The sequence below is a fragment of the Sipha flava genome, unplaced genomic scaffold (genome assembly GCF_003268045.1).
Source record: "Sipha flava isolate LNK unplaced genomic scaffold, YSA_version1 198_pilon_pilon, whole genome shotgun sequence".
In the NCBI taxonomy this organism is placed as follows: domain Eukaryota; kingdom Metazoa; phylum Arthropoda; class Insecta; order Hemiptera; family Aphididae; genus Sipha; species Sipha flava.
Genome location: NW_020272778.1, coordinates 404,418 through 420,780, shown reverse-complemented (window position 1 = coordinate 420,780; position 16,363 = coordinate 404,418). Strand labels below are relative to the sequence as shown.

Sequence of the window (16,363 nt, the reverse complement as noted above, 5' to 3'; positions counted from 1 at the left end):
TTATTATTATTATTATTATTATTATTTATTTTATTATATTTTTATTATCTGACTAGGTGAATAAATGTTTATACAATATATCTTCAAGAAAATTTTTACGAATTGTGTTTAATGTATCTTTTAATACAAAAGTTTGTTTAAGGTTATGTATTTAGATTATGATTAAGCAGTATACGAGTATATTTGAAAAAATTTGTTATTTGAATTTAAATTCAGATAAGTTAGCCAATTTCATATGCAAATATATGAACACAAACTATAAAAATGTAAATACTTCGGAGAATGCTCAGATGAATATTTTAATAATAATTTAAAGCATTTGTCTTATTACATACCTAGATCAGTAAATTTCAATGAATAATTAATTTTTTAGATATATAAAATATTGTGCCCGATTTACGTAAGCTGAATAAATAAGTGTAAAACGCTATACTGTAGAACAATCGAAAAAGAAACCATCATATATATCTCTCAGCTGGCAAGTAAATATTTATTATAAAATGACTCGTTCACGATGCTATAAAGGTTAGGTAGTAAGATATTAATGGTTGGCTGCAAAAAACATACGTATGCATACTCGAGAATACAGTAGTCCAACTAGTTAATTATTTACTTGAAAAGAGTTATTTATATACAATCGTTGTCGCTCCTGGGTAATTTAAATTCCTATATGGTCATTGTGTAGTGGTTAATATAGTAGGTGAAAATAATTTTTGAAGCATAAAAAAAATGTAAATGTATCTACACACTTAATTAAATAATAATTATTTACGATTCTAAAGTGGTTCTAAATTAAATATTTCAAAAATGTTAAACGTTTGGATACTGTCAGATTAATTAAATGTTATAAACAGGTACTTTTCTTTAAATTTTAAATGAAGCTTAGATAATAGGAATCTTTAGTTATAGTTTTTAATGTTTTAAATTTATATTGGTTTCTTGTAGCACGCCATTAACAATTATACTAAAATTAAAATTTATTGTTTCTAGAAATGTCGTTTAGTTGATCTTCTTTGAGAATTGGAAATATATTTTTAATTGGTAATCGGGGACACTTATATCATCGACGCTTCTTGCAATGTCGTGTTATTTTATTTTCATTTAATTATATCTATATTACATCAGTTTTAACCATAATTTAAAACGTAATTTTATATATTAAAACCACCTTAGATGAAACGTAATAATTTGGTAACTGATTAGTTGAATCTCCTTGTTTAAGGTGAATGTGGGCAATTATTAGTATTTTTATTTTTATTCTATTTTTTCATAATATTTTCAATTATTCCCAAAGTTTACATTTTGTTTTAATATTAATTAGTTTATAATTAAATTTATGCATTTAATATAAACTTACAATGAATATAGTTATATTTTTACTATCTATTACTGTTTATATTTTACTAATATTTTGTCTATAAATTTAAATAATTTTCCGTACTGTTGATGGGACCTTATAAATTTGAAGCATTAAAATTTAAGTATTAAATTAACAGCAAGTTATTTGATTTCTTAAAAAAATCCACGGCTTGTTTTATAATTTAAAAAAAATATTTTTTATTTGTTATGATTAATAATGAAAATTATGAATAACGAGATTCCATATCTAAAGATATTATTCACTGATTGTTTTAACAAATCGATAGTACAACAAATTTCTTATCATTTATTATGACGTTTGTTGAATTCACCCAATTTACATAGTATATTTTAATGCTTTAACATAAATTAGCGAGAATAGAAATTTGCTAACAATAACTAATTTATATGATATTTTTTACTCATGAATAATTGAATAAAAAAAACTAATTATTAATTTGTGTAAAATAATTCAATTATATTTTGAAATGTAGCATTTGACAAAATGGTTAATTTTTATTTAAATTCGATTTACATTTGTGTAGTAGTAAATAATTATACTTTTTATTATACCATAGCATTTAAAATACTTCATTCATAAACCAAAAAAAAAAAAAAAATTAATTTAATTTATAATGTATTATAAGAACGTTTTAAATACGTAATTTAAAGTAATAAAGATTTAAAAATTATTATAACCTTATTAAAAATGTTACAGGATTAACAGCGTCAATCCATTCCGAAGTGTAGGTAGCAAAAACACGTTATATTAATTAGTAACGTGTTCATGAACTCGTTAGTATACTTAGGTTTACCGTAAATAAAAAAAAAATGGTTGAGGGGTGAAAGATAAAGACATTTAATTTGTGTTTAACTTTTTTCTTATAATTACTCGATGGATTGTTCTAACCGCTAACTGAATATTCGTGTATAGTAAAAGTATATGATTTGAGTTCAAAATGTTTTTATGGTTTCAACATCTGCACAGAGATTGAAATTATTATATTCGTTGGAAATTCAACGCATCGTAGTTCCATAAAATTGTTTAGATAAAACTGTTAAAAACAATTGATTTTCGTTATAATCTTGCATAACTTCAGAACGAACGTGTCTTGGGTCGTTTTGTTAAAGGTGAAAGTATAGCGATAAAAAAAGTGCCGTAGCGAAGCATTGAGCACTTACGTCTTGGCGCGACGATTGCGTCAAAACCATACGTAAGAGGAACGTCAAAATGTTGACAGTAAAAAAAAAAAAAAAAAACAAAATTAATACAAACAATAAAGGGCCGCCGCAAACGGTGATCGCGAGCGTATCGAGATAGTAGTACGTACACGTAAGTTCGCACCGATGGCACCTTTTGCGGTTAGACGCGCGTCTCCGGGTGGTCCGCTGTAAAAAATGATATACGCCGAAGAGATTCTTTACGGCACCGCCGGGTGTGCTTAAGAGTTGTGCGCGCGCGTGCGACCGTATCCGCGCGGCGCCGACTACGGGGTCGGGACGATGGGGGTGGGACGCAACCGCTGCCGACGACGACGACGCCGCCGGCCGCTGACACCGACAGGGACCGACCGACGACCGTTTCGTGGCAAAGGCCACATCGTGCATCCATGCACACGCCAGTCGGTCACGCCGCGCCGCCCGACACACTTGCGTTCGTCACCGCACCTTTGTTCACCAATCGGTCTGCCGCCGCGTGACGGACACGCACAACATGCCGTTGATACCGTCGCCCTGCACATCGGTAACACCACCGTAGCTGTGGCCGGGGCCGACATCTTCGGGTTGTACCTTCACCAATTTTTTCCCCGTTAACCGTTATATTTCGTTTTTCGCACGGTGGCCACGGCACGCGGATTTCTTCTCGCGTCGACCAAGTTCAACGACAACGTTTTCTTTTTTCCACCAATCCTCGCTCAATCGGACGTAACGGACTGAAGCGGATCATAGACTACTGCGGTTCACGGTACGTACGTGTTCACAATAATAGTGTTATACGTTGACAATTAGCGTCCGGCCGGGCCGACGATTATTTTCAAGTCACTCGTGCGCAAACGGAATTCCGGATTGTTTTAATGTTAATAAATCCGGTCGATCCGTTACATTTTTCCTACATTAATAGTAATAATAACTGATTATTTAGATTTGACTTGGCCGTGGGGACAATGATAATAATAACGATCCTATCAATCATTTCGTAAATATTTTATTTGTGATTTTCTTTCAAAAAATTATACTTACCTTCCTTTGCTCCACCAACACAATGCTGCCCGTAATGTTCAACATCTGATTTGGCTTTATTCCATCTAATGATAATTGTACATACATATACTTTTGTTCATTACTTATTTAAGTATCACTCTGATTGCAATTTATGGTGAATATGATTGTAACATGCCATTAGATTCATAATCACTATTGCATACTATATTAGCGCTCTAATTGCTGAACATTTTTACATTATTGATGGCATATGTATTGCATGTTATGTACCTGGGTTCATTATATACCATGCCATAGAAAGCAAGAGAAGTGTTGGTAGACAAAGGAGATCTTGGTCGAAAAATCTCTGACACTGGTTTAGTGCAACAATAAATGAATTACTTCGTTCGTCGTTAGAAAGAGAAGCAGCATTCAATATGATTTACAACATCCGAAATGGATTGGAACTTCAAAAAGAAGAATATCTATTCAAGTTTTGTATGTTAACTCATAAATGTATGAGTACATATGCTTTAAAAAATATTCGTCTGTAAGGCTTTCCATTCAAAGGCTAAATACATATAAAAAAAAAAAAAAAAAAAAAATAAGTTAGCGACAATATTGATCAATATTGGTCCATAAGCCTCAAATAAAAAGAATAACGTTAACTTTCATTGTTGTTTGTTCTATTCATCAGTATTTTTTTGCTGAAAATTTCACTTATAAATTAAGCTTTTAAATTACATGAAAGAACTTTTGAAAAACACATATTAAAGTATAAAGTTTCAACCATTGTATGGATTTTAATCAAAATGTTTGTAGTTCTATATGATATCACAAATTTTGTAATAAGGTAGATTATATTATTTATCGTAATTGATTAAAAAGTTTTACCTTGGAACTCGTCAGTTTTAATTCCACTTTGGAAGTTCTTTTAACTTTTTAGTTATATAGGTTCTATGTTACTGATATCAAATAATTTTATGCTATTACAAACAATAGTTGTTTATTAAAGTTGTATTGGGTTTCATAAAGTTTCAGATAAGACTGCTTTCAGAATTTAATAATTCTCAAAAAGGTGTTTAAAAATGTGAAACTATTGATAAATTTAATATTAAGTTTTAACAGTAATTATGATGTACTTGTGATTGAGATGACATCATTATGATATTAAAATAATTTTTCAGTCTATTATAGAAAAATTTGTTTTTAAAATGCGTATATTTTGTTTAAAATATTAATTTCTTAAAAAACAACTATACTCAAAGGCCTTATATACGGATTTTTATTTATGTCTTAAATTATCTGGCATTCAATTGTTATTCGATACACATAAATAATTAGAAGTTAAGCTATATGATATTAATTTATGATCGTTGTATTTATTGTTGACATGCTCAATTTTTAAACATGGTTTGGATTATAAGATACACTGATATAATTTTTTACCACATAAATATATATAGTTTAGTTTGTATCATTTTCTATAAACATTTAAATTACCTTTAAATTGTTAGATACTAGATTTTTTTTTTATAAGAGACAGTATTGTACAACGAAATATGTGTTTTAAATTATTAATCTACAATATTATGTATTGGCATTGTGTAATTTATGAAATTTATATATTGCTAATATTATATTTATGTTTCAAACTATATAAAATATAACTTTTTTACAATTCCATAATCACGTAGATTTATAGTATTATAAAATAATAAGAAGTTAAATATTTATTTTATAAAATAAACTTAGAAATATGTAAAAATATGCAAAATAATTTTTTATACATGGTTTCATTATTCTATGAAGTGGATTTATATCTCTAACTTAGTTGATTTTACATGTAAAATAAATAAATATGTAAATTCCATAATTATTTATACTCTAATAATATACGAATAATAATAAAATATATTCGAATTTGAACATACTAAGATAAGTGTGAAAAAGTAGCAAACGGGTGTTACATAAAGAAAAAATATAATACATTTTTTTTTTTTAGTTATACACATTTTTTTTTCGTATTCACTCATTGTTCTTATTAATTTTAACTAAGAAATATGTTTAATTTTAATTTCTAAAAGTTTATAAAATTAAATATAATATATTAATATACATTTTATATTTAATTATATCTATAATTATTACTGGTACACATAATTTTTGTCATAACATTTTATTAAATATCTATAAATGGTTTAACTATTTTAAAAAAAAAGTAATTGAAAAAAAACTAAAAAGTATATTATAGTATTTTTACTTAATTTTATATAATTTCAATTTCAATCAAGTATTTAATTTTATGAATAAAAATATTAAATTACAAGAATAATTATAAGTAAATTACCGTTTAATTTTATACTTTATTAGTTCAATTTAAATACTTATATTTATACTTAAATTATAGTTTTGTATTATATTATCAGCAGTAGTTAATATTAAAAATATTTGATCTTATCTAACTGAGTTTCTAACTATAATTAAAATAAATAATAAGCACTGCTTTACTTTCCAAGCAATTGATAAAATGTTGAATTTTTTTATCTGTATTTTTTTATTAGTAATGAATTGGTTAGAATCTTATTTTTTCTTTCAAAATAAAATCATCGTTTTTATGTTATTAATGATAAATAGAATATAAATACAGTCTAGGTACTTAAATAATCAATTTTATGTTTTTTTTTTTTTTTTTTGGCAACTGTTTGGCATTATTATTGGTGTTTTATTTATGTTTTTACATGTTTTATTAGCTTTAGACATTTTATTTTGAACAAATCACCTAATACTATCAATAAACTTTATTAGCTAATTTAAAATTTATGGGACATAAAATTTTAACCACAACATATAATTTAAATAAATTAACAAGTATTGTTAAATCTATTCACTGGAGGTTTTTAAGCTATAGTAAAATAATAATAATAATAGTAATTAGAAAATAATTATTTATTTATACTTCCTTATTTGAAAAACATTGTCATCTATATTTTTTTGCAGGCTAAAAATTAGTGTATACATTTTATAATCAAGTATGAAAAAAAAATATCACCCTAAGAAAATTAGAATAATGAGACTTTTTACCACTTTCATCGCCGTTTAAACTATTATTTATATATTATAAAATCCATTTAAGAAAAAAATATGGTTGCTTTATAAAAATGTTTTCAAAAATTATATAATATACTAATATATATAATACAATCGTGAGAAGCAGAGCCTTTAATTCTAAATTATCAATCTTCGAAGAATTTATACATAGCTATTGGATTTTTGTTATTACTATCCAAAATAAAATATAAAATAAAACAAAGCTTACGATTTATTAAGATGATTAGGTATCATTTACAAAAAGAATCCATTAAAATCTATGTTGATTTATAATTATTTACTGGATAATAAACTTCATCTGTTCTGTTAAACCCTAAAATACACTTTAATACGTCAAGTATTTAATTATACACTATTATAAATTACCTTAATTTGTCATATAGTATACTATAAGTATTATTATTTAACGTTTTTCTTACTAATAACGTATATATCACAGAAAAAAAAATATTTTATTTAATCATTGACATTATTTATACAGAGTTTGTGTATTTCAGTTATAAAATAATTTATGATTTTAGTTTAAGAATGACTATTTGTTTTTGTATAAATAATAAGGAGAGAATAAATAATTCTTATTTGTAACTTTTATTAATATTAAAACAATTTTTTTTTTCATCCTAGCTTAGTATAACTATCAAAGAACTATTTATTTAAGTTTTATGAAAACATTGTGCTAAATGTTAATAACTTTATATCAATACACAAAAATGATTTTTTAAATTGTTATTTTGAGTAATAAATTCAAATAATTAAAAAAGTTTGAATGTTAGTGAGTCATATTTCTTTGATATAAATAACATAATGTATTTTCTAAACTAATCAGCGATAAAAGTCTTTTTATACTCAATGTCATTAAAATTACATTTAGGGATACCGATTTCAAATATTAAAATTTTTATATATATTTAATATACTTAGAAAACATTAAAACATTTGTCAATACTAGTCAGTGAACTTTGATAAGTATAATTAGAGTTAATAAGTGACTACAGCATCGTTTATTTACAATACATCTATTGCATTCTAGTTATTCATAAGGATATTTATTGATTATCGATTGATGGTAGTTAGAAACAATAAAATTATTTTATATGGTGAATATTATGCACTTGATTCTATTGAAATAATAATGTATATATAAAGATTATTATGTTAACTTTTTAAAATTATAATGTATATTCATAAACAATACATGTTATATATTAAACACATTATATATATATATATTTAACATTTACACTTAAATTATTTATATTAACATTGGTTTTTTTAAATACATTCGTGTAATTATTTGTTTGTTATTTTAATATTTTTCGTGTATATATACAGGGTGTTTTTGGAATGAATGAGGACACTAGTATACACGTACTCGCTGAGATGGCCAAAAGTATATTTTTTTTTCAACCTCCAAAATCTTGGTTTATTCAATTTATTTTTAGGACATTACCTTAAATGTAAAAATAAACACTTAAGTTGTATTTTTTGGAAAATTCTCATACGAATCAAGACGTTATACTGTTTTTGGGCTTGTCCCGAGTTTTTCACGCTCAAGTCGCCAACTAAAAAAAAAAATCGTGTGACACATCAATTCGTATGAGAACACTTCAAGATAAATAGCGGTAATAGTATTTTGTTATCAGTTAACGTACATAAGTAATTAAAACAGCTTTAACATTATAAAAAAATCATAATTAAATATATTTTAAATTTAAAATCAATTTTTATTTACAAAAGTTGTTCAATGTGACTAGATATATCTATGCACTTTTCCACACGACGATGTAATGAACTCCAAGTTTTTTCCAATACATTTGGTGTTTATCGTATGATATCAGCTACATTATTAATTCTCATCAAAAGTTCATCTCTATTATTTACTTCTTTGACACAAACTTGTTCTTTCATAAAACCCCATAAGAAATAGTCACATGAGTTAAAATCAGGACTGTGTGATGGTCATGTTATGTCTGGGCTATATTGAGCATTATTTCCAGCTCCTCTATCTATAAATTTGTCTGGGAAAAGATAATGCGTTTGTTGTCGGACTGCATTTGTATGATAAGGAGGTACACTATTTAATATAAACCACTTTGATTCTTGTTCTTCCAATGGTACGTTCTCTAATAGTACCGGAAGATCATACATAATAAAATATAAAAATCCCTGACCATTCAAGCTAGCTGGTAATTCATATCTTTTGTAAATATAAACATAATAATAAATTAAAACTCTATTAACTCTAATTTTGTTATTATTTCATCATTGTTACAAGTAGATATTGTTAAAGCTATTTTAATTAATTATGTGTGTTAGTTGACAACAAATCACCAACGTTTATCTTGAAGTGTTCTCATACGAATCGATGTGTCACACGATTTTTTTTTTTTTTTAGTTGGCGACTTGAACGTGAAAAACGCGTGACAAGCCCAAAAACAGTGTAACGTCTTGATTCGTATGAGAATTTTCCAAAAAATACAACTTAAGTGTTTATTTTTACATTTAAGGTAATGTCCTAAAAATAAATTGTTTAAACCAAGATTTTTGAGGTTGAAAAAAAATTTCAAAAAAATCTACTTTGGGCCAGCACAGCGAGTACGCGTATACTAGTATCTTCATCCATTCCAGAAACATCCTGTATACTCGTATAATATAAATATAAATATATTAAACTATTTATATAATGAAATAAATTTGTAAAATGTGGAGACGCTATGTTGCAACATATACCATATTGTCGGTGAAAAAAATAAGTGGTGCCAAGCAGAATGCATAAGTGACATTACTCAGGAGTCACACATTTAGCGATCAATTATATTTTAGTGGTACAAATACCTATTCTACCTCGTGCAATATATAATATTATATTATTATTGTGTAATATATAAATATGCACCAAAGAATAATGCTATTGCATAGTTTTAGCCAAATTACATTTAATTTATTTACAATAATATAAATTAAAAAAAAATGTATTTTGATTAACACACATCGCTCTATATTTAATGTAGTATCGGTATTGACAAATATCGTACTTTTTAAAAGCGAGACTACAGTCATTATTATTATTATTATTTTAGCATAGAAGTGGTGTATAACTTAAACACTGCTGAAAATCTATTGAAATTAGATTTATTCTTATGTACGTGGATAACAAATAATTTAATAACCAAAGAAACTAATTACTTTGTATGATTATATAAAAAAAATCGGTCTGGAATAAAAATGACATGACGTGAGAGCCTACTTTGATAATTTGATCACCTATCACCTATAAATATGGCATCATGTAACTTTATATGAAAATATCACTTGTATTTATTTATTTTACTTTTAATCTCACAAAAGTCCATTAACTATATTTTGTGTATGGTTAATTGATTTACTTAATATTTATTATAACTACAACACCTACCTCTTACCTTTTTTTTAATTATTATTAACGATAATTGATTGGTACACATATTCAATGAAATAATTATACTCAAAACAATATTTTTTCAAACATATAATACGTGTATCAAAATAAACGTTTGCTTAGTGGATCGGATATACAGGTCACTGACTAGGTATTATAAAACAATTTTCTCAGTTTACACACATGGACTATACAAGTGTAGGTTGGTTATATTTTACATCTGAAAAAACACTATAAATCATCTTGTTTGTGAAAATACTCTAAGTGAAAAACAATGACAGTCATTTTATCTTAAAGTAAGTGATTTTTAAGAAAATTTAAGGAATTTCATACGTTTATTAAGAATTTTGATGTTTTAAATTACAACTTTTATTAAAATGCATTAAACAATTATTATAGTTATTAATATTATCAAAATCAGCATTACTAAAATAAATTAAATACTACCCGTGCATCAGTTCATAACCAATAGCTTGTAGATGTGGTAACAATAGTATTATACTTTCTGATATAACCCCAAAAAACTATACAATTTTTTTATTGAAAATAGATTAATAAATAAAAATATGATATTGGATACTTCAATTAACATCGAACCTCTATAGGATATTATAATTCTAAATATAAATTATTTATATTTACCACCAGTTATACAAGTTATAAATAATTTATAACTTGTATAATTATTATACGTTATATTCGAAACTAACTATTGAGAAATGTATTTATTTTTTCTGTTACCATGGGTAACTTAATGTGTTTTATGTAATACGTACAACGTAATGTTATAATATATTATAATATTTTTTTTATTAATAATGTGATTGATGTAATATTTATGTTATAAACTTAATATATCTTATAAAATTTATACGTGTCTCAAAAAACTTATTTATTTTATATAGTTTTTATGCAAAAAAAGAAAATTTAAATTAATTTCACATACACAACAGTATGATATTTTTTTACCATATTTTAAGTTTAGATTACTGTGGTATGTTTACTTTTTAGTCAATAATTTTTAAAATATTGAATTTATTACCTATTAATTTTTAACATAGATAAGATATTCATATTTATTAAACAAAAAGTTATCATGAAACAAAAATATTTGAACCTAAGAAAATGATTGATGGCAATAGAAAAATTACTAAGTCAGTGTGTAATTCATATTATGTGATATTTTTACGGAATAAGAATGATTGCTGAAAAATTCCTAGGAGTTTTGAACAAATTTCATACATAAATTTAATCTTATTTTACTATGTCGTGTGTATTTACACATTGCATTCAATAGTACTGATATCATGTCTCAATTTGAGTAAATACCACTGCACTTTTTTTTTTTTTTTTTAGTGCTATTTAAATGTAATCAAATTAAATTAAAAGTAAGGAAAATATTATAAGGAAAAATTAAAATTAAAAATATCTGTTATATAGAATATTTTTGATGAATTTGTTATTATGACATTAGCTTACACGTAATCGTGTTCAAGCGTAACAAAAACTTTTTATAGTTAAATTGATGTGTTTAAATATTTGCCCCAGAACATTCTATTTACACCATGATCTCGTAATAATATTTAGATTGATAGATATCATATTGCTATTATTATGATATTTTATTTTTTTCAGCTTCTAAACGATGTCTAATAGAAATGAGTCGTTTGCGGCTGAATATTGTCCTGGTGAAACAGTCACATTGTACAGTCAACAACACCACACGAGGATACATCTTCAAAATAATGGCCATACAAATAATCATATTCCTTTAAATCAAAGTAAAAATTCATTATTTTATTCTTATACTTATTACTTTATTATTTATCATGAATGATTACTCAACTATTTTTATGTGAAAATTCAACAGTTTTTGATCGTTAATTAATATTTTATATTGAATTACGCTTTATTTAATCATGTATAATTCTCAATATTGAAATTTTCTAAAATATATTATAAAATAACACAAATGTATATTTCTGTCATTCGTTGGAAATTAAAATGCTATAGTAATAGATAGCTAATGTATTTTTCATAATTGAATAAAATCGTAATTATAATTGATGGTGTAATCCAATTTTTCTTTAGTGATAGATACATCGTTTTTAAATTTGTTTATGGAGTGAAATTAAAAAAAAAAAAAATTAAACAGTAAAATGCATTAAACCCTTCGGGGTTAAAAGTAGAAATATAATCGACCATGTTATTTACGAATGCAATTCGTAAGCTGTCAAATGCAGCCCATGATTTAGATATCTAGCTTATTTTTCACACTGAGATTTATTAAACATCAGTGCAATATAGATAAACATCGAGTGTATTGGTAACATACTTATAAACATGGTCATTTTAAATGAGAACAATTTTAATGAAAAATGGGTGTTTCAAACTGTACCTAATGCCCGTTTTGTTATGATAAACACTTGACGTAGAATAAAGGTATATTTTTTTTTTAGAAATGAGACATAATAAAAAAAATTTAAGTTTTACATTTTACATTGTCATATTAACGAGAATATATAATTTATTATAAACGAATTATGTTTATGTCCATAATCTAACTTTATAACTTAATTTTAATAACTCGTTAAATTAATATATTAATTAGAGCTATTATAAATTTTGATTTTTTCTATATATGATTTACTCTTCGCCATAGATTTTATTTTTGAATGAAAGTAGGACATTCATTAACTTAATTTTTGAGTAATTCACACCCAAAATTAAAAAATTAATTACTATTTACTGAAATACCTAGCAGCTCAATTGAAAATGTATAATAATAATACACTTTATGTCATATTTCAAATAACTCTAAATATTATCAACAAACGATAATTCTTGTATAATTCTGATAGGTAGCTAATACAATTAATTGCACACTGAATGAAAAACAAGTATACTTGTAAAATACTTTTTATTCTATAACTATTAAACTTCAACCTATGTATGTGATTTTCCATTTAAGTATAACTAAATATAAGTATTGCGTTACAGGTTAATAAGAACAAATCCATTGTGTAACAAACATTTATTTGAGATAACTTTGATTTCAATTTGTTTTATTTCATTAAATTAACAATTGCATATAATAGCATTGTATCATTTATGCGTATACATATTAAACGGTTAGAAACATAAAGTATTTATTATACCATGACCGTTTAATTACATTTTCAGAAGGGGAACCAATTAAATTGCCAGATAACTTGGAGAGTTTGCCACGTGCTGAACATTTTCCTGTCCAAAGACATCGTTGGAACACTAACGAGGTAAGCTAAATTTTAGTATACAATAAAACTGCCATTGAAATATTAAGATTACACCGACAAAATCCATTTAGTTTTTCAAAAGTTTTCTAAATAATTATTTAACAACTATAATTCAAGTTAAATTAACTAAAAACTTTTTTTTCTTTCGGTATACCCAATAACATTTAACCACTATGTATCAATATATATATATATATATATAAGGTAAACTATTACAAAATATTCCCAGGAGCGAAAAAATGGAGATAATATTGAATAATTAATTTAAAATGTATCCAAAAGTAATTTTTTTATAATATTTTAATAAAATATAAATTAATTTTTTGTTAACAATTAAATTAAATCAAGAAGTTGATTGCTTATTTTTTAATTAGGCATAAACAATTAAAACCATATGATAAAAGGTATATCATAAAAGGCCGACAAATTATTAAAATATATGTAATTTATCTAAAACTTTATTTCGAGCTAGAATGTAAGTAGGCTGAATACTTAGACCAGAAAAAATAAACTTATGAAGACTAGTAAATACAATTTATCACATTATTGATTTAATGAATACTTGAGCTCCTTTGAAGTACTTAAATTTAAAAATACAAAACCACCTGCCATAAATAATTTTGTTATGAAATTAGGTATAGTTGCAATATTAAATTATTGTAAGTAAATCACCCCAAAAGGTTTGCTTATAGGTTAATAACTTTAAATTAATATGAGATAATTTATTAATGTATTTACACACATTTACATAAAATCTTTACTAAATCGTGTGATATTGTGGCAATGGTTTTGTGGTAGATTCCGTTTCATAATTCTAAATAGATATTAATGAGTATGAAAATTTTTTATGTTATATTCTCATAAAAAAAAGGGAACAATATGATTAAAATTATAAGAAATAAAAATACATTAAAAAAATGAAAAAAGAAATACTTTAAATTTTAATTCAGTATAATATATATGATAATGGCCGTACTATTTTCCAGACCCAGGAACTATAAAAATAATATAACCATCGTAAAATAATGCCCTTAACATTAAATCGTTGTTTAAATAATAATAATACTTTTATTAGCAATAAAAAATCACGAGTTTTAAAAACAATCTCATATTGTATTATCAACTCCAATAATTTATTTGATTTGTTGAAAACCTGTAATATCTTCTTTAATTTTTCAATTAACTTATTTACAATTTTTAATCGATAAATTACATTATATTATGATTGCATTTAAAATTATATAATTATTTTCAATTAAATGCAAACATTTTGTTTAATTTGTTCGACTTTCTTATGAGATTTAAATATACTTAATATTTTTATTTAAGCAAAGGAATATAACTGTTGAAAACTAACTGTTGGAACTCGTATTACGATAATATTATTTATATTTGTACTTTTTACTGCATGTCTGATATTAAGTAGATAATATTTTATTTCTTCGCTTCGATGTATTTTTATAATCAAAACAACATATAAATATTATAAATTTAATTTAATAAAAATAAAATGAATACTACAAAACTTACGTAAACAATAGTAATTAGATTAAGGGCCAGCAAGATCTACACATAACTATTATAGCTTAGAGATAAATTCTGAGATGAAGTCGAGATATGGAACTAATATAAATTAATATATATAAGTCAATATCTAGATTTTTTTATTCATTTGATTACATCCTTATTAGCTGAGTAAATGTCCTTCGATCATTATTTTGTCATCAAATCATTTCTCTTCCAAAAAACGGTCAACTACATTTTATAATTCTTTTATTAGTTATTGAAAATATTAATTTTTTTTTTTTTTTTAAATTCATTACCATTTTTATTTGATTACTAAATATAAATCAATCAATTTTCAATAACTTCATTTAATTTTTATTCCACTAAAGGTTACGCAAAATCAATGCAGTAACTTTTTACACGAAACACAATTATTAACAAGAGTAAAGAAAGAATAAATTAAAATTAAGAGTCTTACTATTTTTATTTTTAATAATTAGTGAAACCAACTCTTAGTATATTGAATATAAGAATGACATACGGAGAGGTAAATAAAAAAAAAATATCTCGTTTGCCTGATTTTTATATAAATACATATAAAAAAAATTGGAAAACTATGTTATATCCGTTGATAAAAATACTTAAAATAAGATAAAACTATTTTTATTCATTTTGTCATTGTATAAATAATTAATGTTATACTATGCTTGTCATTTGAAATTATTTATAACTTATATATAATAAACTTATAAATTATTTATTAGGTATATGATATTTTTTGTGACAAACTGTAATGAAGCAACATTCAAAATAAAAACCATTTCAGAAATATTGTATAGTTTTCGAAAGCAATAAGCTGTAAATTCAATGTATCATTTTTTATAAACACTAAACGGTTTTTAATGTGTTCTGATACATATTTATATCAAACTAGTGAAGACTAGTTTTGTTCATATGTGAAATGTCAATTTAGACGTCATTGGGTACGGACTGTCCGCTAGGGATTCATGTGAAAGGACTGCCTTTCCCCCCTACTTTTCCTACATGCCATTTCGTCGGTTGAATATAAAACGGCAAATTTGTCGGATTTCATACTCTATTAGACTTCTACCTTCCCATTTCTACAAAATCACCCGTGACTTGGCTGACGTGCATTCATATGATTTAATTCTATTGCTCGGCTGAACCATCTTTCATTTCTTTTTTTAATGATTTTTTCCAATCACCTATCATGGCGAAGCTAACAATTATGTCAATAGAATTAATGTTATAGCTATATTTTAATATTACAGCGTGAATAACGTGATAATGATTTCAAAATTTATTGTATATTTATATATTTCTGCATTATTAAAATTAAACGATGAAATAAAACTTCAAAGATTTCATGTAAAAACAGTTAAATTACATAAAGAAGGTCATTTATTTCATGCATATCGATTTCATTTAGCTATATGTATTTACAGCTACTATAATTCATAATATAATTAAA

General features: G+C 24.8%; 1 protein-coding gene across 3 annotated transcripts in view; it reads left to right on the top strand.

Annotated features, from left to right (window-relative positions):
• The first annotated feature begins 2,960 nt into the window (after positions 1–2,960).
• Positions 2,961–16,363, top strand: part of LOC112681873 (calmodulin-binding transcription activator 1) — a 77,567-nt gene continuing 64,164 nt past the window's right edge. For all 3 annotated transcript variants that reach the window (XM_025552207.1, XM_025552205.1, XM_025552206.1), the window contains exons 1-3: positions 2,961–3,325; positions 11,726–11,871; positions 13,274–13,365. In XM_025552207.1, coding sequence (XP_025407992.1) covers positions 11,736–11,871; positions 13,274–13,365 — 228 coding nt within the window. In that variant the 5' untranslated portion in view covers positions 2,961–3,325; positions 11,726–11,735. The remainder of the gene's footprint in view (positions 3,326–11,725; positions 11,872–13,273; positions 13,366–16,363) is intronic.